The sequence below is a fragment of the Gymnoscopelus microlampas genome, assembly GCF_963454915.1.
Source record: "Gymnoscopelus microlampas genome assembly, chromosome: 22".
Classification (NCBI taxonomy): domain Eukaryota; kingdom Metazoa; phylum Chordata; class Actinopteri; order Myctophiformes; family Myctophidae; genus Gymnoscopelus; species Gymnoscopelus microlampas.
Window position 1 is genome coordinate 35,526,901 of NC_139959.1, and position 22,860 is coordinate 35,549,760.

General features: G+C 40.1%; 1 protein-coding gene and 1 long non-coding RNA gene across 10 annotated transcripts in view; both read left to right on the top strand.

Annotated features, from left to right (window-relative positions):
- The window catches only part of LOC311038482, a 389,296-nt gene that overhangs the window by 338,840 nt on the left and 27,596 nt on the right, over nucleotides 1-22,860 (top strand). The window lies entirely within an intron of this gene.
- Nucleotides 1-22,860, top strand: part of abi1a (abl-interactor 1a) — a 100,128-nt gene that overhangs the window by 51,715 nt on the left and 25,553 nt on the right. For all 9 annotated transcript variants that reach the window (XM_084048022.1, XM_084048024.1, XM_084048026.1 and 6 more), the window contains exons 3-5: nucleotides 5,510-5,686; nucleotides 18,391-18,497; nucleotides 22,440-22,589. In XM_084048022.1, coding sequence (XP_083904148.1) covers nucleotides 5,510-5,686; nucleotides 18,391-18,497; nucleotides 22,440-22,589 — 434 coding nt within the window. The remainder of the gene's footprint in view (nucleotides 1-5,509; nucleotides 5,687-18,390; nucleotides 18,498-22,439; nucleotides 22,590-22,860) is intronic.

A 22,860-nucleotide genomic window follows, 5' to 3' on the forward strand; every position in this document is an offset into this window, starting at 1 on the left:
GACGCATTGTGAGCTTGTAGATCTGCTATTTTCAAATGGCCAAAATGTATGTAGGGCTTCGTATTGTCAGCGTAACAGTGGAATTCCTACAATTTGTTCTAAGTGGCAGAATGTCTTCCTTGTGTGTGTGTGTGTGTGTGTGTGTGTGTGTGTGTGTGTGTGTGTGTGTGTGTGTGTGTGTGTGTGTGTGTGTGTGTGTGTGTGTGTGTGTGTGTGTGTGTGTGTGTGTGTGTGTGTGTGTGTGTGTGTGTGTGTGTGTGTGTGTGCGCGCGCGCGATGGCTTGGATTCATAGAAGTTGCTGTGTTGGGTTCACTGTGGGGTGAGGTGAGGTCATGGCAGAACCTCAGTCAGAATCTAAATTAACAAATTGACTGAACCCCAGAGCTTCAGTGGAAGTGGAAGCCAGCAGTCATTTTCCAATTATCTTTATTTAACGAGGGATTGGCTCTGGTGTGTTTGGCTATTAGCTTAAATCCATAGCTGTTAGCATAGTGCTCAAAGGAGAAGATTAAAAATCAGAATAGGTCGATGGTTCTATCTTTTCCTTTTGCTGTTACCCCTTCTTTATGGTGGTCTATCCCTTGTAACCGCAAATCTTTGAAGCAAACATTTTTAACTCCGATCTGTGCTTCCGGGGGTCCCTGGAACAACATATTTTGAGATGGGGGTCCACGGCCAAACACATGTCATTTTGCAACATACTGTTAGGATTTAGAAAATATTTTTAGATATGTATTTGGCCACAGACCCCCATCTCAAAATATTTTGTTCCAGGGACCCCCAGAAGCAAAGACTTGAGTCAAAAATGTTCCCTTTAAATATATATATTCAAATATTTGTATAAATGTTCAAGATTTTTCAAAAATAGCAGATCTAAAAGCAATTTTTGAATAGCCAAAGTATACAATATGTATAAAGTGGTTACACAGATGCGTTCCTGGTTTGAATGGGTTAAAACACTTTCAGACACAACATGAATGAAAAACAATGGAACAGAATAAATGCCTCTGTTCTGAGAGACTCAGCTATTATGCAGCAGTTGTTGCCTGATATCTTTCTGTCATTCTTTTATGATTTATTCCCCCCACACACATTTGTATGGTTTATTTCTGATAGCTCAGTGCAGAGAGACAGGAAACCAAGGGCAGAGAGAGAGGAGAGAAATGCAAGACAAGAAGACGGGGGTCGGGTTCTAATATCAGTCCTCCTCGCTCTCACAGGAAGCATATTATATCTGAGACACCAGGCACACCTTTTTCTGTGGTTTTGAATAGTATATATACTTGCTCTTACTCAAAAGAACATTGTGGACAAACTGTTCTCTCACAGAGAATGTGTTTTCATGCATCGTAGTAGACGTCATTGCAGAAATCACTTGATTAATGATGATGATGATGATGATGATGATATACTTTAGTTATGAAGCACTTATCAAAGTACTTTACATAAAACTGAAGAATCTCACTCATCCTGGAGTCGAGGGGAATCAACAAGGGTCAACTAGCCTGACGCTGGAAACCGTGAAGTCAATACCTGCTACAGCATAACCTCGCTGAAACTAGCCGTGTGAGCCGGTTTGGAAAAAAGGAATAAAAATAATTGTGGTTCCGGTGGTTGGTTCCGGTTGTTTTTGTTCCCCAGATAATGTGAATCAATTAGTTTAGCCTCGCTTGTCGCGCTACGAGTTAGAATAGAAAATGTACGTACCAAACCATTATTATACCAAAAGAAACGATTATACCAAACTAAACAAGTTTTAAACTAGGGGAATCATTTTGGAGGTGCACGGCACTAGTCGTGGGTTCCGGCCACCTGATAACTTATCAGTTATTTCCGCTCCGACCGGATCAGAAACACGAAAATGTTATTGATCCCAGGCTAGCAACAGCATGAGGAGATTCAGAGTAGCTCCAGCATAAGGAGCAGAGCAGGATGAATGTCCATCTCCAGGCTGAGTGAGATTCAGAGCAGTGAGGAAGACATCATGTTATGTTATTATAATTGGTTATATGTAACCTTATTTTCAGTACATTATGTTGTTCATCTTATGTTATTCATCTCAGTGCCCTATGATACATTATATTTGACATGACGTAAGAGCCAAGATGTCTCTCCTATAGACCTTGTTTATGGTACAGCTTGTCCTTGTAACATGACAGTATAACCATGAGTCTGATTCCATGTGCTCCTGGCAGAACGACTGTACCACAGGCCTGTGAGTACTCAATGTACATCTCCCTTGTCCGCTAATGCAGGGGACCCCCTAGCTGAGAGAGAGATGAAGCAGGGACCCCCTCTGTAGTGTATACAATTGTGTTTCAGATTAACTTTTTTTTTTACTTGGTCTGCTTTTCCCCCTCTACACCTATATCTCTTTGCCAAAAATAGCAGACCTACAAGCTCACAACGCCTCGCGCTGCGAGGTGTTGTGAGCTTGTAGATCTGCTATTTTTGGCTAAAGTTCTCCTCAGAATAGGGATGCTAGGGTTCAAGTGGTTAATGTAAAACATAAAAATCATATCACACAAAGATTTGTTGGCCCTCCTGTAGTAACTCTGAGTACCCCCTAGGGGTCACGGACCCCCTGTTGAGGACCCCTGCGCTAATGTATTAAAGCACCAACACCACCACCTTCTAAGTACTGACTCTGACCCTTTTATTTCATCACTGATTGACCGTGAATTCCACTACAGTAGCCCCAGCATGAGGAGCAGAGCAGGATGAGTGAGATTCAGAGTAGCTCTAGTCTGGCCGGGCCGAGCCGAGCCTCGGGATCCGAAAAAAAGAAAGAAATTTCAACCGCCCCTAGCAGCCGAACGGTAAGGTAGACGGAAATGTCAGTGGATTTGATGGATGCAGCTCAAAGTGTATCTGTATCAGGTATCTACTGTAGTTCATCGTCGTCAGACCTTCCTAGCCTGAAAACTGACGGAAATGGCCAAAAAACATCAAAACATTCAAGATGTTTTGGCCATTATCTCTGGAACGGAAGGTCCAATCTGCTCAGTTCAAGCTTGTTGGATGCGTGACTTTTTTCGGGTTTTTCGGGCCTAAATTTGGGTAATTGTTCCGGCCCTGTTCGGGCCGGCCCAGTTAGGGCCCTGGGCCTTAATTTTCAGGCCCGTTGAGAACTCTAATTCAGAGTACACTACAGCATGAGGAACAGAGCAGGGTGAATGTCCAGCTCCTCATCCACCAGCCTGGCATGAAAGGAATCCACTGTTGGCATTCTGCTCTCTCCCTCTTTTCTCCCCTTCATATGAGAGAGAGAGAGAGAGCGAGAGAGCATCCTCTTTTTCTCCTGCTCAGAGGGGGTTTGAACTCTGGTCAATAATTGCAAGGGTTCCCAAACTTTTTGGGGCCGCGACCCCCCCCCCCCCCCCCAACATAATCACCACAGATAAACATTGTGAAAATAGCCAAACTACATTCTCACAACGCGTCGCACTGTGAGGCGTTTCACAATGTTTGCCTCTGTCTTACGTAATATTTGACAATTTGGTATTAAAAAGGTCTTAAAAGTCATTCAATTATAACTTATAATTAACTAATATAAATGTGTAGATACCCTGTATACTCTTATACTGTATGTTGATTTGTTTACTGCTGAGTGAGAAAACAATGTTACACATTATGTTAATCATCTGTGGACTGGGCCCCCCAGAATAATTTGACCCAGTTTGGGAACCACTGGTCTATTGGAGGTGTGGAGAAGAAGCGAGAGACTATGTGTAAAGTCAGCTGTTGGTGTCACCCACCAACTTAAACTTAAAAACCCCTGAATGGTGGTCTGGTTGGTTTATTTAGTGAAGAGGCTGGGAGCATGAACTAGAGTAGACCCCCCAGAAAAACTTGGGCAAAAATAATTGATTATGCGGACTAAAATCGTTGATTGTGTGGGCAAAAATCCTTGATTTTGCGATAAAAAAAATGTTTTATCCGTGAAATATGTGAAATATGCGAAAAGTTGCAAAATACGCGAAAAGTTGCAAAAAATATGACATTTTATGCGATGCGCATATTATGCGATGTGCATATTATGCAATGTGACACCACTGCCAAATTCTGTCTGTCAATCTTACCACACAACCTGACAGCCAGAGTTTGGCAGTGGTTTGTGCCTGGTGGTGGTGACTGCTGTTTATTTCCTCGCTGGTAGAAATTGGAAAGATGTCAATAGTGGTTTTGACCTGTGTGGTTTTCTCTGCCTCTGCTTTTTGGAACTGATGTATTAATACAGTATTTGGAATCAATAGTAAGCGAAGAGTTGCCCTCTGTTTTTGTTATCTCACTCTCTCACACACAGGCACGCACGCATACACACGCACGCACGCACGCACGCACGCACGCACGCACGCACGCACGCACGCACGCACGCACAGACAGACAGACAGACAGACAGACGCGCACACACACACACACACACTTATTTAAATGACTCTTTAGAAACAGTGTTTGGCGGATTGCTTTCTAACTGTGAAACATTTTAATTAGGAAAGCCCTCTACTCTTTAAAAGTGAAATAATCATTTATCCCCATCTGGTCGTGGGGCTGCAGAAGGAATAGTTTGAAATGAAAAGCGTTAGAAATGTCCTTCTGTTCATTGAGTATTTTTGGGGATTCAGGTGCATCCATCATTGTAAACATCTTAATGTTCTTTTGAGGATATACATCTACCACGAACCTACACAGTCAATGTAGATTCAAGATCTTGAATCTGAATCTAAATTGTCTGAGACTGTTCATTTAAAACTTACTCATCCTTGCATACAGTACAGTACATGTTTCATGTTACATGCCTCAGTCATCATGTTATATCTGGTTTGTGAACAAAAGGAGAAGGTCTGCGCACTCGATGCTCCCATTCCAGCATAATTTAATAAAAAGAGCGGTCAATGAATAACAACGTTTCGTACCTGACGAAGGCCACATAGGCCGAAACGTTGTTATTTATTGACCGCTCTATTTATTAAATTATGTTTGGGGCATCAAGGCGGTGTGCATGCGGACCTTCTCCCTTTATTCACAGTTTATCTAGTTTGATCCAGCACCCGTCAAAATGTTTAGATGTGTGTGCACCTCTTAACCCATTGAGACCTGGAACGCATCTGTGTCACTTTAGATTTATTTGGCTATTCAAAAATAGCAGATATACAAGCTCATAGTATGAGCTTGTAGATCTGCTATTTTTGAAAAATCAAGGAAATGTATGCAATTAATATATTTATATTATTTTAAAGCGAACATTTTTAACTCAAATCTTTGCTTCTGGGGGGTCCCTGGAACAAAATATTTTGAGATGGGGGGTCCGCGGCCAAATTAATATCATTTTGTGGGTCCTTGAGATGAAAAAGTTTGAGCACCACTGATATAGCAACATACGTTTTTTTCAGAATACTGTTGGGATTTAGAAGACATTTGTAGAAATGGCTTCAGGTCTTGGGTATTAAAATGGGTTAATATTATGATGACATTAATCATAGTGTTTCTTTGTCTCCTCCCCTCCAGACGGTGGACATCCATAAAGAGAAGGTGGCCAGGAGGGAGATCGGCATCCTGACCACCAATAAGAACACGGCGAGGACCCACAAGATCATAGCGCCGGCCAACATGGAGCGGCCGGTCCGCTACATCCGCAAGCCCATCGACTACACCGTGCTGGACGACGTGGGCCACGGGGTCAAGGTGAGCGACACGACCCACTCTTGTTTTATAGTTCAACAGGGGGTTACTACAGAGGGTCCGTCAAATCTTTGTGTGATGTTTTTAATTATTTTACATGAACCACTTGAGCCCTAGCATCCCTATTCTGGTTGGAACATTCGCTGATAATAGCAGATCTACAAGTTCTTGTAGACGCGTTGTGAGCTTGTAGATCGGCTATTTTCAGAGAAGCGGTTTGGTGTATTGAGGGTTTAAGTGGTTAAATGATGGTAAACACTCATAACAGTGCTGTCAAACAAGCCTATGAAGCTATCTATGAAAGAGTTTAATCTGCAGCACAATATGTAGTGGGGTCCCCTGTTTCACCTCTCTCTCAGCTAAGAGGTCCTTAGCCTGAAAAACACTGAAGACCCCGGTTTAGCCTACACAGAAATTACTGTTCTATTTTTACGCTCGGAGTAGAGGTAAATCAACATTCAGGATTTTATTGATGTTCATTCAGGAGGCGGAAAATATTGAAATCTTAAACAGTTACAGTGCAGTATTTTGGCTATAGAAACAGTCATATTCAAGATAGAAAGGTCATCTTGGGCTCAAATTGAAGCTTATGGATGTGGGAAGTTGTCTATATACAAGAGAGGTAGTTATATTCACCATAAAGTGCTGGAAATTAATCATATTTGATGAGATATCATATTTGATTTGTCAAGCTGACAGCAATTATCTTGTGTTTCTGGGGATGTTGTGGGTGATATTTTAAAGTACAATGGTAACAAGCACCATAATCCTATTTTGATACTTACCCCTAATGTGTCAGGATAGTCCATGCCAAATGTCATACATGTGTGACAATTTATGTAATTTAGAGAATTGTTATTTACATTTACATCATTTTGCCAGAGACATGTACCAACAAATGGGTTTTGAGGCCCCTGAGACCAAACGGCCTGAGTTGGGGCTGTTCAGTATGAACTTGTGATGGCCCAAGGTATATGCTAACAGGAAATAATAGTGAATGTCTTTTAGCAGAGAACATCCTGAGGGCTGGGCCTGGCTCCCGGACTATGTGTGAATGAAGAACTGAATGGCTTAAAAAGAATATGTTAAGGGTGCAGTAGTCACACCGAACTTTGATTCTGCCCATGCAGGCGGATTCTGCCAATGCTTTTCAATGGGAACGGAGCGTTTTTTTTTTGCGGAAATCCGCGAATGGCAACAAATCCGTCCCCATTGAAAAGCATTGGCAGAATCCACCGTATAGGCAGAATCTAAGTTTGGTGTGACTGCACCCTAATACCTTTTAATGAGAAACGTGGGAAGAATCATGACGGCTATGATATGGAAAGGGGGGATAATGATACATAATTGTACATGAAGGTGGATAATGGTGAAACAGTAACTTTTAGAATGCATTTTCTCTTCTTTTAACTCACTGTTCATTTCCTGTAGGTTTTATTTAGTGAGTCTTCCTAGCAGCTGTTCCTTTGTTCGCTAGCTTGCTACACTTTATTTACAACCTGTGCCCTTGCTTCCTGCTGGTCTCTGTAAGCTGAGTTCTCCTGATTCAGGATGGCTGTTTGGGCCAATGTCCTCCTGACTTTACAAACATCCCTTTAATGCTTTGGTGGCATGATGTCTTTGATTTCTCTCACTCTCCCCCTCTGCTCCTCCTCGTCAGGAGGAGTATTGACCAATTCAACATGGCCACCAGGCAGTGTTGACTTCGTCGACTTTTTAAAACTATGACAAAAAAATGTTCGTCGACTACCTTTTTTCACTGACGAAAACTAAATAAAAACTAAATCAAAGCTAAGCTATGATGACTGAAACTAAGACTAAATATACTGACAATTTCGTCAACAAATAAAAAATAGAGTAAAATCTTAGTGAGGGACTAGTGGAGAAGAGATAAAAAAAAAACCTAAAAGACATGTATGTTTGGTTGCACTCAGGTGTTGCGCTCTGAAAATAGCAGATCTACAAGCTCACAACGCGTCGCGCTGCGACGCGTTGTGAGCTTGTAGATCGGCTATTTTCAGCATGCAACCAAGTGTAAAATCATTGGCATTGCGACGCCATCAAGGCACCGCCAAAATACATTTTAGTCGACTAAATCTAAATCATCTTATGATATTTAGTCGACTAAAACTAGACTAACAGTAAAACATTTCAGATGACAAAAATATGACTAAAACTAAATGGAATTTTACTCAAAAGACTATGACTGAAACTAAATCAAAATGTGCTGTCAAAATCAACACTACCACCATGTCAATATCGTTGCTGTCAGGCAGAGACCTTGCATTTTCAGGAAATGGATGCAGTGTAGTTATTATGTAGTCTGGTTAATGGTTAAATATTTATAAAACCCACAGAAAGACTTAACCACTTTCAACCTGCCGTCCCGATACAGCTTGAGGAACCGATATATCAGGGCACCACTTCTCCATGCGGTTGCCATGTTATTTTCTGTCGCCCTATTACTTTGAATGGTGTGATAGACAAATACTCATTTATTTCTAGAGAGGAAGAAAGATCAACCAGGTGCTCAATGAAAAGAAACGGTACTTCTATGGTCAACGGGAACCATTACTGAAAATGAACAGAGGAGAGGGCGTAAAATCAATATACTTTATGGCTATTACTACATTTAAAAGCCAATATGTTTCAAGCAAACTGGTCTTCATCATCTATCTTTTTTTTTCTTCTTCAGTAATAGTGAAAATAGCCGATCTACAAGCTCATAACACGTTGCATTGTAGTGGTTAGTGGATGACCATTAGCATTAATTTATGATGAAACATAAAAAGATTCAATAGGTTTCTACCCGACAGCCACGATTTCCAATTTCTCTCTCTCTCTCGCTCTCTCTCTCGCTCTTTGCCTTTTTCTCCGTCCTTTTTCCGTCTTTTTGCCTTTTTGTTTAATTCTCTATCTTTCCATCTCTGTCTCTCCCTCCTGTGTATCTTTTATCTTCTGTACTATGCATCTCTGTTAGCCTGTGTGTGTGTGTGTGTGTGTGTGTGTGTGTGTGTGTGTGTGGGGGGGGGGGGGGAGTTGGAACGTCCCGAGAGGAACCGATTACATCATGTTGGCTTTTCAAAAACCCTTTCTATTCTTGGAACGCTGTGAAAGCGGGTGAGAGCAGTGATTAATTTACGAGACATTTTGTAAAAAGCACTTTAGACCAGTGAGGGCCTGAGCCTCGTAATCACTTTCTCACGTTTCTCATCGGTGTTGGATGCGATGCTCTCAGACATCCCGCACCGCTAGGTTAAAGGGACTGATTCCAATTGGATTTATTGTTTAATCCAGAGACCATTAGAGGCCTGAGAAGAAAATGGACCTTTGGCCCAACAAAACAGATTTTTTGTTTGGGCCTTTTGAACAACAAAACAGGAATGGATTAGGGATGCAACTATCGATTATTACTAGCGACTTATTTGTTTAATCAAATAATATATATATAATATAATAATATTGAAAATATCAGAACTACAAGCTCGATGTGTCACAAAACGGTTAGGTTGTAGATCAGCTATTTTCACTATTTAAAAGTTTTTGAAAATCTTTCAAAATTTTTGCCTAAAAGTAGGAATAGATTATGAATTGATTATTTTCTTAATAATCTTAGGAACCGAATACAACATGGCGCCACTTCTCCATTGAACTTCAATGGAAGCGGCCGCTATGTTCCATTTGGTTTTGAATGGTGTTCTCGTTCTTAATATTATGGATATTAATATTAATCCATTAGCTCGATTAACTGTTGCTGTGCACCCCTAGAATGGATAAACTTACATAAATATACAACAATACAACGTTTCCTCTCCTGCCATTTGGCGTTCGCTCTAGGGGTCAGAGGTCGTCAAGGCGACATTGCCGCTAATGACATCACAGCCTGACTGACAGACAGTCAGCCGGGAGGTATTTTGGCGATTTCTATCGGCACATCCCCCCCCCCCCCCAGGGCTCTTCCGCTAGCCTCATCAATCAGACAATCAATCTATCACTGCTGTCTGTCAGACAGATTGCATTTGGATCTCCACCACCATGATGTCTAGTGGGATGAGAGTCATTGATGAGGCTGGGATCAAAGCTAATGTGCTGCTGTGTCACACATTAGAATGGATCAGCCTGTGATGTAGCCTCGATCTCAAGGCTTTTATTTTCCTTTGCGTTTTGCTCAAAAATACCTGTGATGTGACTGTGAATATTGTGTGTTATTTGTGTGTTCGCTAACGTAAAGTGAAACATATAGGGTTAACAATTAATCTATAAGCGATTAATTGCCGTTAAGAATTTACTCGATTAAATGTATTGATTTTCAATTAATTGAAAAAAATAGTTTTTTTTTTATTGCGATTTTTTGGGGGCTAGTGAAAGTTACAGGTATGGTGTGTGTTATATCAAATGTGAGCTTACCATAATCACAGTAATCCTTAATCATATTCCACGTTATTCAAGGGCTTTTGGAGAGAAATTAGAGACTCCAGACAATTTAGAGCACTGCAGAGGGCAGGTGTGTGTGTGTGTGTGTCCAGCTGATGCTCGTTGACACTCGTTAATGTTATTTACATCAAGGCCACTCGTTTTCGGTTTTGGACAAAAAAAAAACTTTTTGTCCCCGCTTATCAATTAATCAATCGATAAGGTTATAAACTAACTATCAATTAATGAATGAATCGATAATTTGCATCCCTAGAAGCATATTATAATTAATTGGACACATATGTGTTCACATATATTACAGGTGTAAATATATGTTGAGTGCTGTATATAACCTAATATACACTACAGTAGTAAAACAAGTTGTAATTTGAAGTAAAACCCATATAGCTCATATTATGAGGTAATATGAGCTATATGGGTTTTACTTCAAATGACTCAATCTGACTAAATATTAGTTTTCCCCCAAATATAGTTTCTATGGATGATGATTACACTGCCAAGTGTTGCTCAGATGTTTCTGCAATTTTCTAAGATAAATTATTGATAAAAAGCATACAGTAAGAGCAAATACGTTACATCATTTTCATGTAGTCTGTCTGACCCACATAGATAATGGCATTGAGTTGAAAGGTTGTTGTGCGGTATAGATTCACTCTCAGTAGAGTAAACATGGCCCGTTGTAAATAGGTTACCGCTGACATGACTGCGGATTCCCTCATGTAAATGCATTAACCCATTAAGACCTGAAGCCGATTCTACAAATGTCTTCTAAATCCCAACAGTATTCTGAAAAAAACGTATGTTTCTATATCAGTGGAGCTCAAACTTTTTCATGACAAGGACCCCCAGAATTATATGCATTTGGCCGCCGACCCCCATCTCAAAATATGTTGTTCCAGGGACCCCACAGAAGCAAAGAATAGAGTTAAAAATGTTCGCTTTAAAACAATATATATTCAAAGATTTGCACACATTTTCACGATTTAAAAAAAATAGCAGATGAGCTTATAGATCTGCTATTTTTGAATATCCAAAGTGTAAAATAATGCTTTTTTAGCTCAAATCAAAAAGTGACACAAATGCGTTCCAGGTCTTAAATGAAGGGTTAAATGAAGGCATCGTATTTTTATCTGTTGTTTAGAAATGGATTAGAGAAGCATCTGCTTTATGAATACATTTCTTTGTGCGAGTCCCAAGTGGATTTGGAGCTGCCAATATTGTAATAATAATAAATGAGACATTTATGAGAACAGATACTGTACAATGCTGAATATAGATCCCTCTCTCCCTCATTCCATACCTCCTACACACACACACACACACACACACACACACACACACACACACACACACACACACACACACACACACAGTCCATCACTCACTTTCTCTCTTCCACAGAATGTGTCGCAACCCCTACGGTGATCAATATTAAACAATCAATATTCCATATTAATTCATAGAGCAGCCTCTTATGAGTGCTGTCAGCAGCCTGGGGCTGTATAGAATATATACAGTACTGCAGTGGTGGGAAAAAGTACTTACATTTCTTACTTAAAGTAAAAGTATCAATACTGCATTGTAGAAATACTCTGTTTACAAGTAAAAGTCCGGAATTCAAAATTTACTTGAGTAAGAGTACAAAGATATTGGCATCAAAATGTACTTAAAGTACCAAAAGTAGAAAGTACTCAGTCATTATGCAGAATATCCCCATTTCACAAGTTTTCAAATGTATAAAATGTTTAAAAATCTTTTGAAAATAGCAGATCGCATTGTGAGCTTGTAGATCGGCTATTTTCAAATGGCTGAAATGTATATAGGGCTGAAGTGGTTAATGTATGTTTTGTGATCAAAATCTACAAAGTAACTAGTAACTAAAGTTTTCAAAGAATTGCAGTGGAGTAAAAGTACAATATTTGCCTCTGAGATGTAGTGGAGTAGAAGTAAAAGTACAAAAAAAATGCTCCAGTAAAGTAAACCCACCTCAAAATCGTACTTAAGTACAGTACTTTAGTAAATGTACTTAGTTACTTTACACCACTGCTGTACAGCCATGCTTTGCTCACTGAACCAGAATCAATGCTCTAGTCAGGGAGCCGCATTGAGGACTGCAAGGCCGGGCCAAAAGATGTACTGTTGTTTTTTTTAAAGTGATTTTTGCAACATTGCCAATTTGTCTTGGCATTGCTTCTTGCTGCGTCGGTTCCAAAAAAGGAATTAGGCTTACTTTACTCTAATCCCCCCTTCTTCCATTTATTCGTCGTCGTTGATGTAAAATAGCATTTGCTATCTTTCTCTATTGACAGATTTTTGTGATAAATTACAAACAGGTGGCCAGCCCACAAGTTCAGTCAAGTCAATTATATCTATAATAAAGCATATTTAAAAACAACCAAGGACGACCAAAGTGCTGCTACAGCTTGAAAATAATAACACACAAAACATCACATTTAGAATACAAAAAAAGCATGAATTACAGAAGCATGTCTGTGTAGCTAAGTCGGTAGAGCAGGGGTCTTCAATGTTTTTCAGGCCAAGGACCTCCTAGCTGAGCGAGAGATGAAGCAGGGACCCCCTCTATATTGTATTTTGTTTCAGATTTTTGTACTTTTTTTCCCTCTACACCAAACCTCTTTGCCAAAAATAGCCGATCTACAAGCTCACAATGCCTCGCAGTGTGAGGCATTGTGAGCTTGTAGATCTGCTATTTTTGGCTAAAGTTCTCCTCAGAAAAGGGATGCTAGGGTTCAAGTGGTTAATGTAAAAAAAAACAATCATATCACACAAAGACTGTAGTAACGCTGAGGACCGCCTAGGGGTCCCGGACCCCCTGTTGAGGACCCCTGCGGTAGAGCACTCGCCTCTTGACCCATTATCAGGTCATGGGTTTGATCCCGGTGACCGCCAACTCAGCGAATGAGTCGCACGGCTTGGGTGTGGCAAGTCGTGCGGTATAAGTACTGGGAGCTGATGGTAGTTACTTACTACCTGCTGAGGTGGAGCACAACGTTCCACCTCAGCAATACATCTCCCAGGGGGTCTAGCGCACTGCGAAACGGGGATAGACTCCCGTACTCTGGCTGATACCGACAATAAGGCTGATATCGACAATAAGCCTCCCCGACCTACTTACTTACAGAGCATACAAATCCAAACAGGCCTGACGAGACAAATCTGTACATCGCATAATTTGCACCCCAACCAACATAGTTTGTTTGAAGAACAACAACAGCATTCTAAAAATACATTCATTTATTTATGTATTTATTTATTTAATTCCGCGCGGGTTAAAAATAAAGGATTAAAGAGGCTGCTAGCTGAAGCATTTGTTGGCGTTCAGTGGAAGACTTTTATAATGTGCCGTTCTCTGGTTCCTTCGGGCTGTGTAGATGAAAATGGGTGACATGCAGCGTTGCCAGATTTTTAGAAACAAGATACCGGGTCTATGGAAAACAAGCCCAAAAGACACAACTATTATAGGCCACATGAGCACCTGCATACAAAACCTGTATACAGTACATCGGCTACTTGAAAATAGCAGATCTCCAAGCTTTTAGTTTTCGTCTTTTAGTACAGTTGATATAGTCGACTAAAATATATTTTGGCGGGCCTTGATGCCGTCGTAATGGCTGATTTTACACATGGTTACATGCTGAAAATAGCAGATCTACAAGCTCACGTTGTGACCTTGTATATCTGTTATTTTCAGAGCGCAGCACCCGAGCGCAACCACACATAAAATGACTCGTCTTTTAGTTCTAGTGGATCTCTTCTCCACAATTTAGTCTAGTTTTTATTTGTTGACAAAATTGTCAATCTATTTAGACATTAGTCATCATAGCTTAGTTTTTATTCTGTTTTTATTTTGTTTTCGTCAGTGAAAAAAAGGTAGTCGACGAACATTTTTGTCACAGTTTTAGTCGACGAAATCAACACTGCTTTACCGAAAAAACAATCCCCAAAGTCGCTTATAATAAGCAGACATGGCAACACCGGTGACATGGTGTTATCTGATGACTATCTCCTCCTGGGCTCTGAGCTCAGCTCCTCTCTCTCTCTCTCTCTCTCTCTCCATCGTCTCCATCTCTGAATAAATCTCCTCTGGCTCGCGGCCTGGTATTGAATCTATAATCACATTATTCATGACATTGTTGGCACACACATCAGCCACTGTCATGCTTTTTCTAAATGAAACGGAAGAATATGCGGCGGGCGGTGTCTGTCTCAGTCTGGTTAGTTTGGTAATTTATTTGTTTTAGGGATTTATTTCTTGTTTTTAGTATGAATGCTTTTTTTGTTGGAATGCGTCGTCGTTGATTACTTTAGACCTTCTGGAAATGTTTGGCCTCTCGGATAGATTAGTTGTATTTTTATGTGCACTGCGCAGAAAGACTGAAACACAGAAATAAAGTAATGATGTTTAAATAAATAAAAAATCGGACCTCTGTCCAGGGACAGGTGTCGCAAATTAGCCTCGGCCAGAAATCACACACATTTTTTTCCATGTTTTTATAACTTGATACATTGTTTTTTTTGTATTGTCCTTGTCAAATAAACATCTGTTTTTCCCAAGCATTTAACCTGAGACGCATCTGTGTCACTTTAGATTTCTTTGGCTATTCAAAAATAGCAGATATACAAGCTCATAGCGCGGCACTCGGTGCTATTTTTCAAAAAACTGTTAGGATTTAGAAAACATTTTTAAGAATCGCCTCAGGTCTTAATGGGTTAAGAAGAAGAACTGGGAACCCAGTCCTCTGGTTGATATTCTCGGTGTTACAAGTGTTCTACGTTTGAATCTCAAGCTATTTCTCTGGGTATGTTTGTAGCAAAAACAAATAATATTTTCCTTAACTGGAAGTTAGAATATGCAACAACGTATGAGATCTGGATAAGAGAGTTGATGAATGTGTAGCTAATATGTAGGTGCTAGTGAAAACCATATCAGTAAAACAGTAAAAAACACAGAACAGCAAAAACTGGAAAGATGCAGCTGAATAGGAGTTGTGAAATGGAATACATAAAGTCACAGCACTGTGTGTGTGTGTGTGTGTGTGTGTGTGTGTGTGTGTGTGTGTGTGTGTGTGTGTGTGTGTGTGTGTGTGTGTGTGTGTGTGTGTGTGTGTGTGTGTGTGTGTGTGTCCCTTTTAGACATAGTTGACACAATACTCTTATTATATAAAATAATAATACATTTTTCCTTTGATGTTTAATAATGGCACCATGACTTAATTTTGAACAGGAAACGATTGCATTCAAAGCTGCACCGAAACCCGCTTCATTGTCTATTTCTAAAGACGCAGAGGTCCTTCACCGAGCTGAATAGCTCTATTTTGGTCGTATTCTTGCACTCTCTCTCTCCCCTGTGGTCTATAGTATAGCTCTCTCTCTCTCTCTCTCTCTCTCTCTCTCTCTCTCTCTCCTGTGGTCTCTATACTATAGCGACACTACAATACGGTGCTTTCTGTCAGGCCCAGCAGGGAGCCTTGCATTATAGATGAGGCACTTGACTCTGAACTAAACTGCAAGAGCAAGTCCCATGATATGGAGATCTCACTGCTGAAGCAGCACCGCTTGACTGGTTTAGAGACCAGCTCTAGCTCAGTCATGTCATGTACTACAGCACTCTGTTATTGTATAGCGATGCTTTCGGGCAGAATCTCCCCTTATCTCCATGTTCTCCACAGAGATGATATGCTGCCTAATGACAAGACTATACAATTAAATACATTGGAGCTCAAACTAGTGTTGATTTTGACTGCAAATTTTGATTCTGTTTGTCATAGTCTTTTGAATTAAATTCCATATTTTAGTCATCTGATATGTTTTACTGTTAGTCTAGTTTTTGTCGACTAAATCTACAGTTGATTTAGTCGACTGAAATGTATTTTGGCGGTGCCTTGATGGCGTCGTAATGGCTGATTTTACACTTGGTTGCATGCTGAAAATAGCCGATCTTCAAGCTCACAACGCGTAGTGCTGCAACGCGTTGTGAGCTTGTAGATCGGCTATTTTCAGAGCACAACCAAACATAAAATGACTTGTAGTTCTACTGGATATCTTCTCCACTAGTCCCTCACTATAACATTTTAGTCTAGTTTTTATTTGTTGTCGAAATTGTCAATATATTTATTTTTAGGGTGTGTTCGAAAATTGCGCACCGGAGCGCACTCGCCTATTAGTTTGTATTGGCCACTGCGCTCAGTGCTGTATTTCCGAACGCACCCTAAGTCATCATAGCTTACATTTTATTTCGTTTTCGTCAGTGGAAAAAGGTAGTCGACAAACATTTTTTCGTCATAGTTTTAGTCATAGACGAAATCAACACTGGCTCAAACCAGAAGTCACATTCCAAGTTGCATATTTGTGAGGCAATAACTAACACCTTCTTCTTTTCTTCATGGTGCTATTCAAGGTCAGATGGCAAAGAATCAAATCTCAGCCCAGACTTTGAAAAACCTGTTCTGCTGCTTTGTGCAAAAAAATTGCTGAGGCTGACGGATTACTCCTGATCATGTGACTATGTTACAGTGGCCGTGGTTTAGAACAGAACACAAAAAAAAAATCAGGAACTCTTTTTGGTAGTTTGACTCATAACTCATTGACCTGTTCAGGGTTCTTGCTAAATGTTTGCTCAGTGTAAATATTATACGAGTCTGCTTGCCTTATCCATTGTGACACAGTCGTAACGTTTTCTCTGTCTCTCTTTCCTGTTTATTTTGTCTTTTTTCCCTTCGCCCATGCTAAGTGGCTAAAAGCCAAGGTAAGTCCGGTTTGTCACATGACCACAATAGTGTCTGTTATTGATGGACCCCCAAACCCCCCCCCCCCCTTCATCCAACAGTCCTTTACAATTCCTATTAACACATTCATAGTCTACCTAGACCAAGAATCCAGCATAGTTGTCATGTCTTCCCATGTATCCCCCACCCTCCCCCCTCGTATTAATGTACCAATCCAGTCCTGGCTACATACACCTTCATGTACATGATGTCCTTATTCGTGTTGTCGTCCTATCTTCCGTTCTCATGGGTTTCCCAGATTAACTATACATGTAATGTCCTTTTAATCATAAATGTGATTTATGTTGGATCTGTTACTCTAGGTTTAATGCAGTGTGGCACACGTTTATTAAAAATGCAAACGTTAAAGTGCTCCTCCTTGTCTTTCGTCACTACACTTTGCCCTGTTTGAGTTGCTAAGACGCAACGCAAGAGGGATCATCGTTGTGTGTTTTGAAAGAGGCCATGTTGAAATCAGTGGTGGAAAAAAAGCAAAATGTTTTACTTAAGTAAAAGTATCAATACTGCAATATAGAAATATATCTCTGTTCATTCAAAATATACTTAAAGGACCAAAAGTAAAAGTACTCAATATGCAGAATGTCCCATTTCACAAGTTTTTAAATGACTAAAAATCTTTTGAAAATAGCAGATCTACAAGCTCACAACGGATCGCACTGCCACACGTTGTGAGCTTGTAGATCGGCTATTTTCAAATAGCCAAAGTATATATACTGTAGGGTGTATATAGGGCTGACGTGGTTAATGTATGTTTTGTAATAATAAAGTAACTAGTCACTAAAGTTTTCGAACTAATTGTAGTGGAGTAAAAAGTACAATATATGTCTCTGAGATGCAGTGTAGTAGAAGTAAAAGTATTGGAAATTGGAAATACTCCAGTACAGTACTTAAGTAAATGTACTTAGTTACATTCCACCACTGGTTGAAATTAAACGGGAGGTGTCTATTCTAATCCAGAGTGGCCCCACACCTTTGTTCCTCCGGTGTGACTGACACGCCTCCTGACTCACTGGCTACAGTCCAGTACATGTCAGTGGAAACCGCAACAAGCCAGAACTTGGTGTCATCACAGAGTGTGACATCATTATGTTACATTATGGAGATGGCAAACCTCTTATCTCCATATTCTAACTTTTTGTGGTTTTCGTAGGCAGCGGTTCCGGTAGGAGACACAAAGGAGACTCTTTGTGTCTCCTACCGGAACCACTGCCGGTCATCAAATTATTGTCTTAGGAATGAGACAAAAACTAAAAAATATCCATGAATTTAAGTCTCCATGGGGTGACTAATCCATAGAACAGAAAAGTCATTTTGGGGGTGAACTAAAGACATTGCTATATCTGGGAAACCCTATTACATGTCATCCCTTGTTGTCGTAGATTGTAGTAGTGATAACAAACTGTCTGTCTCTCTCTCGGTGAACATCTGTGTAAAAGTTTGTGTGTCTTTTTTTTCTCCAAACTACAGCAACATGGGAACAACCAGGCCATCAGAGGAGGCACGCTATCGCGGACCAACCCGCCCACACAGAAGCCTCCCAGCCCCCCCATGTCTGGGCGTGGCGGCACCCTGGGGTAAGACGTTTTCAATGTTTTTGCACTCGGGGGAGGATAGGGCAGTCTCTCTCTTCCTCTAATTACTATCTAATTATGTACACTTGTTTGTTTATAATCAGTAGGCATCAGTGTTGTTTTCGTTGACTAAAACTATGATGAAAAATGTTGGTCGACTGCCTTTTTTCACTGACAAAAACTGAATAAAAACAAAATAAAAACAAAATAAAAACAAAGCTATGATGACTAAAACTAAGACTAAATATATTGACAATTTTGTCAACAAATAAAAACTAGACTACAGTACGATTTTAATTTTATGTTTGGTTGTGCTCGGGTGTTGTGCTCCAAAAATAGCCGATCTACAAGCTCACAACGCATCGCCCCTGCGACGTGCTATTTTCAGCATGCAACCAAGTGTAAAATCAGCCATTACGACGCCATCAAGGCACCGCCGAAACACATTTTAGTTGACTAAATCAACTGTAGATTTAGTCGACTAAAACTAAATAAAAATTTTGCTGTCAAAATCAACACTACTCTGTATACTCGTTTGTTTATAATCAGTAGGCATGTATCGATTCACTCAACTCACCATACGATTCAAATCACGATACTAGGCTCACGATATGATTTTTCACGATTTGGTAAACACACAATTATTTTGTGATTATTTTGTGATTATTATAATTTTTAAATGACGGAAAAATCTTTTTTAAAATTATTTCTCACAAATCCAGTATTTGCTTCTCTTTTATTATTATTTTTTTAACAATACTGTGTTTTCTCTTATCCTCTTTTCAATACAGTAGCAAATGACTGAAAACTTTTTTTTTAAATCAATTCTCTTTCAAAGATCCTGTATAACGCGCCCTCTGCTGTTTGCATCGCGATACAGTTTTCATTAAATCGATTTAAATTGTCCCCAGTTTGACAAATCGCTACATGCCTAATAATCAGGTTGTATTATGAGTTGCTGGTTGGGTAATACACTGACAGTTTTTGTGTTTTAATTGATAATCCCATGTGGGGATGGGTCAAGTAATTGTCCCGATACGAAAATAATTCATTCATTCATTCATTCACCATACACAGAATGTTATGTTGTCCTGAAATATACAGTGTCTAAACAAAAACCAAGACATAGTGTCAGATAACTGGCATGGCCTCCTTATCCAATCCTCAACTATGGATAGTAAGTCACTATGTGTGCAGTTTGTGGAACAAAGCCTCACATATCATCATATCACAATGCAGTATTTATTCAGTGCAGGCTGTGGCCAAGTTGTGTGAATGTCCTTGTGTGGTGACAGAGTGTCTATACGCCTCATTTTGAAACAAAGTTTTCTTTAGATAGACGGAGCACAGATGTTCAGCTGTGCCCAACTTTCATACTTGAGTTTCACTTCCAATTCTGCTCTTCGTTTGGCCAAATGGAACAAAGTAGTGATTCTGGATGAATTCTAAACCAATATAGACCGGGGTTCCCCGGTGGAATACAGGAAGTGTTTCACAAGAACAATGTTGGTGTAACTTTCTTTTTCCTTTATGTATTCAGGGAAACCCATTGAGAGCAAGCTCTCTTTTTCAAGGATGCCCTGATAACAAACATTTGAATCACATTACAATGTCACAACTAATTTAACAATAAAGCAAAAAAGAAAAGCAGCAGCATAAAACAACATTAAAATAATCGCAAAAGGCGGTGAATCAGACAATACAGTGAGGACATGGATAACAACACAGAGATTTATAAATCAGATGCAAATAAACAGTGTTACATGAAACGGGTACAGTCACTATGCAGTGTGTCCTCAATAAGCACCTTGAATGTCTCTATTGAGACCAATCGCAGCACTTTCAGAGAGTCCTGAAGTTTGTTCCATTTGTGTGTAGCAATAATACGAATATGAATGCAGTTTTTCCTTATTCACTGCTCTTACGTGGACTGGTATATCTAATGTGTGTTTGTGAACGTGTTGAATGTCCAGTAACCTTTGTTTCCAAAAGCGAGGTTAGGTATAAAGGAAGTTTACCACACAAGACCTTATAAATAAATAAAATACAATGTTACTCTCTACGAACTGCGAGAGATGGCCAACCCACTTTATCATATAAAATACAGTGATGGGTGAGATAATCATCGCCAGTAATAAAACGCAAAGCACTGTGGTAGACTGCTTCCAGAAGCTTCAGTGTGGAGAGTGAAGCATGCATATACAGTGTATCCCCATAATCAAATACAATTTAACAAAATGATTTAATTAAATCTTTTTTATTTTATTTTTTTAAAATACATTGATTATCAACTGTCTACGCCCCAAACTTTCTGGCTCTTCTTAAAGGCATAGTTCACCCCCAAAATGACTTTTTTTCTATCGAGTAGTCACCCCATGGAGATATTCTTTTTTTTTGTCGCATTCCTAAGCCAGTAATTTGATGACCGGTAGGACACAAAGACTCCTTTGTGTCTCCTACCAGAACCGCTGCCTACCGGTCCGCTGGTCATCAAATTATTGTCTTAGGAATGAGACAAAAACAAAAAAAATGTCCATGAATTCAAGTCTCCATGGGGTGACTAATCCATAGAAAAAAACTTTTTTTTTTTTGGGTGAACTATCCCTTTAACCACATAAACCCCATATACTTTGTTGTACGTTGAGGGGACAGATGCACAGGTGTTCATACTGTAGCATACTGTACATGATAAACTAGACGCTGTGGCTGTGGGGTTTGTAAAAAATAGACCCACCATGTGTATTTTTAGCAGTCTTCTTACATGAAGGTGTAACAATGTCCCTGTTAAATCAAAAACAACCAAACGATTTGAGAAGGTCTTTTGAAGCTGCAGACATGTGAAAGACACCACAGGCCCTACGGTGTCTGCCACAGCAGCAGTTTGTGACACTAATCAGACATTAATGCTGGGTGGGGTTTTAACACTATACTGCAGCTCAACATCCAGCTGGGTAGACTGGATAGGATTTGTGACACTCCAATGCACGCTTACAGTACAGTACATTAGAGGTGTGCGTTGGCACTGCACTCACAATTCAATTCGATTACGATTTAACCTTGTAATAATTTGATTTGATTCTGCGATGCATCACACTAGTACTTGTACTGTTCTATCTTACTGCACAACATGGCAACTTTTTCATCAGTCAATACAAGCAGTCAGATATACTGAACAACATATACATGTGGCTGCTGCTCTGTGCAATTAGCAATATGATTAAAAAATAATCGTCCATGTCTGCATCGCGATTAATCTATGAATCGATTATGGTTGACACCACTACAGTACATACACTTCCAATAGTTATAGTCCAATGGTTACATTTGTACCTCTAGACCAGTGGTTCTCAAACTTTTTCATGTCAAGGACCCCCAAATGAACACTTATTAGCCCACGGACCCCCATTTGAAAAGATAAGCCAGGGACCCCCATAAGAGAAGATTTTTATGGCCCTATAGCAGTGATTCTCAACCATTTTAATTTCAAGGACCCCCAGTTTGACATGCATTAGGGCTACGGACCCCCATTTAATGGCATTTCTATCTCTGGGACCACAATTTATGTTGTAAAATCAATGTTAATTTAACTCTGAGAGTGAGAGTCCATTTGTGCACTTTCAGAGTTACAGACCCATAAGGGTCCATTTGGTTCCTATCCATCATTTAGCTGGGGACCCCCTGGAACCCCCTCAAGTACCCCTGGGGGTCCCCGGACCACACTTTGAGAACCAACGCTCTAGACTACAAGTTGGGAGCTTGTAGATCGGCTAAGTGTGTGTGTGAGTTTGAACCAAAGAAAAGTTTTAACAAGAGCTTGAGACCGAATAATAATAATTATATTGGATCAATTAAAACACAGGTCATTTTTTTCATTTCTTTTAAAAGTAACAGTTTTGGACATGAAGAATATTTATCTGTTTCTTGTGATTTTCTTGCCCTCATCAGGCGTAACGCCTCCTATAAGACCCTGGAGCCGGTGAAGCCCCCCACGGTGCCCAACGACTACATGACCAGCCCCGCCCGCCTGGGGGGCAACCAGCAGCAGAGCCCCGGGCGCACCGCCTCTCTCAACCACCAGAGGCAGCGCACACACAGGTAGGTGGAGAGGAGAGCATACACACACACACACACACACACACACACACACACACACACACACACACACACACACACACACACACACACACACACACACACACACACAGGTAAGTGAAGAGACCACACTGACCCACAGGAAGCCTGTATGCACAGATCGCATATACATACACATTTGAAATATGTATTCATGTCCACATAAACAGAAGTACAAGAACGCCTTGTACAAAGGACATAAACACTGCCAGTGCAGTCAGACAATAGGAAAACA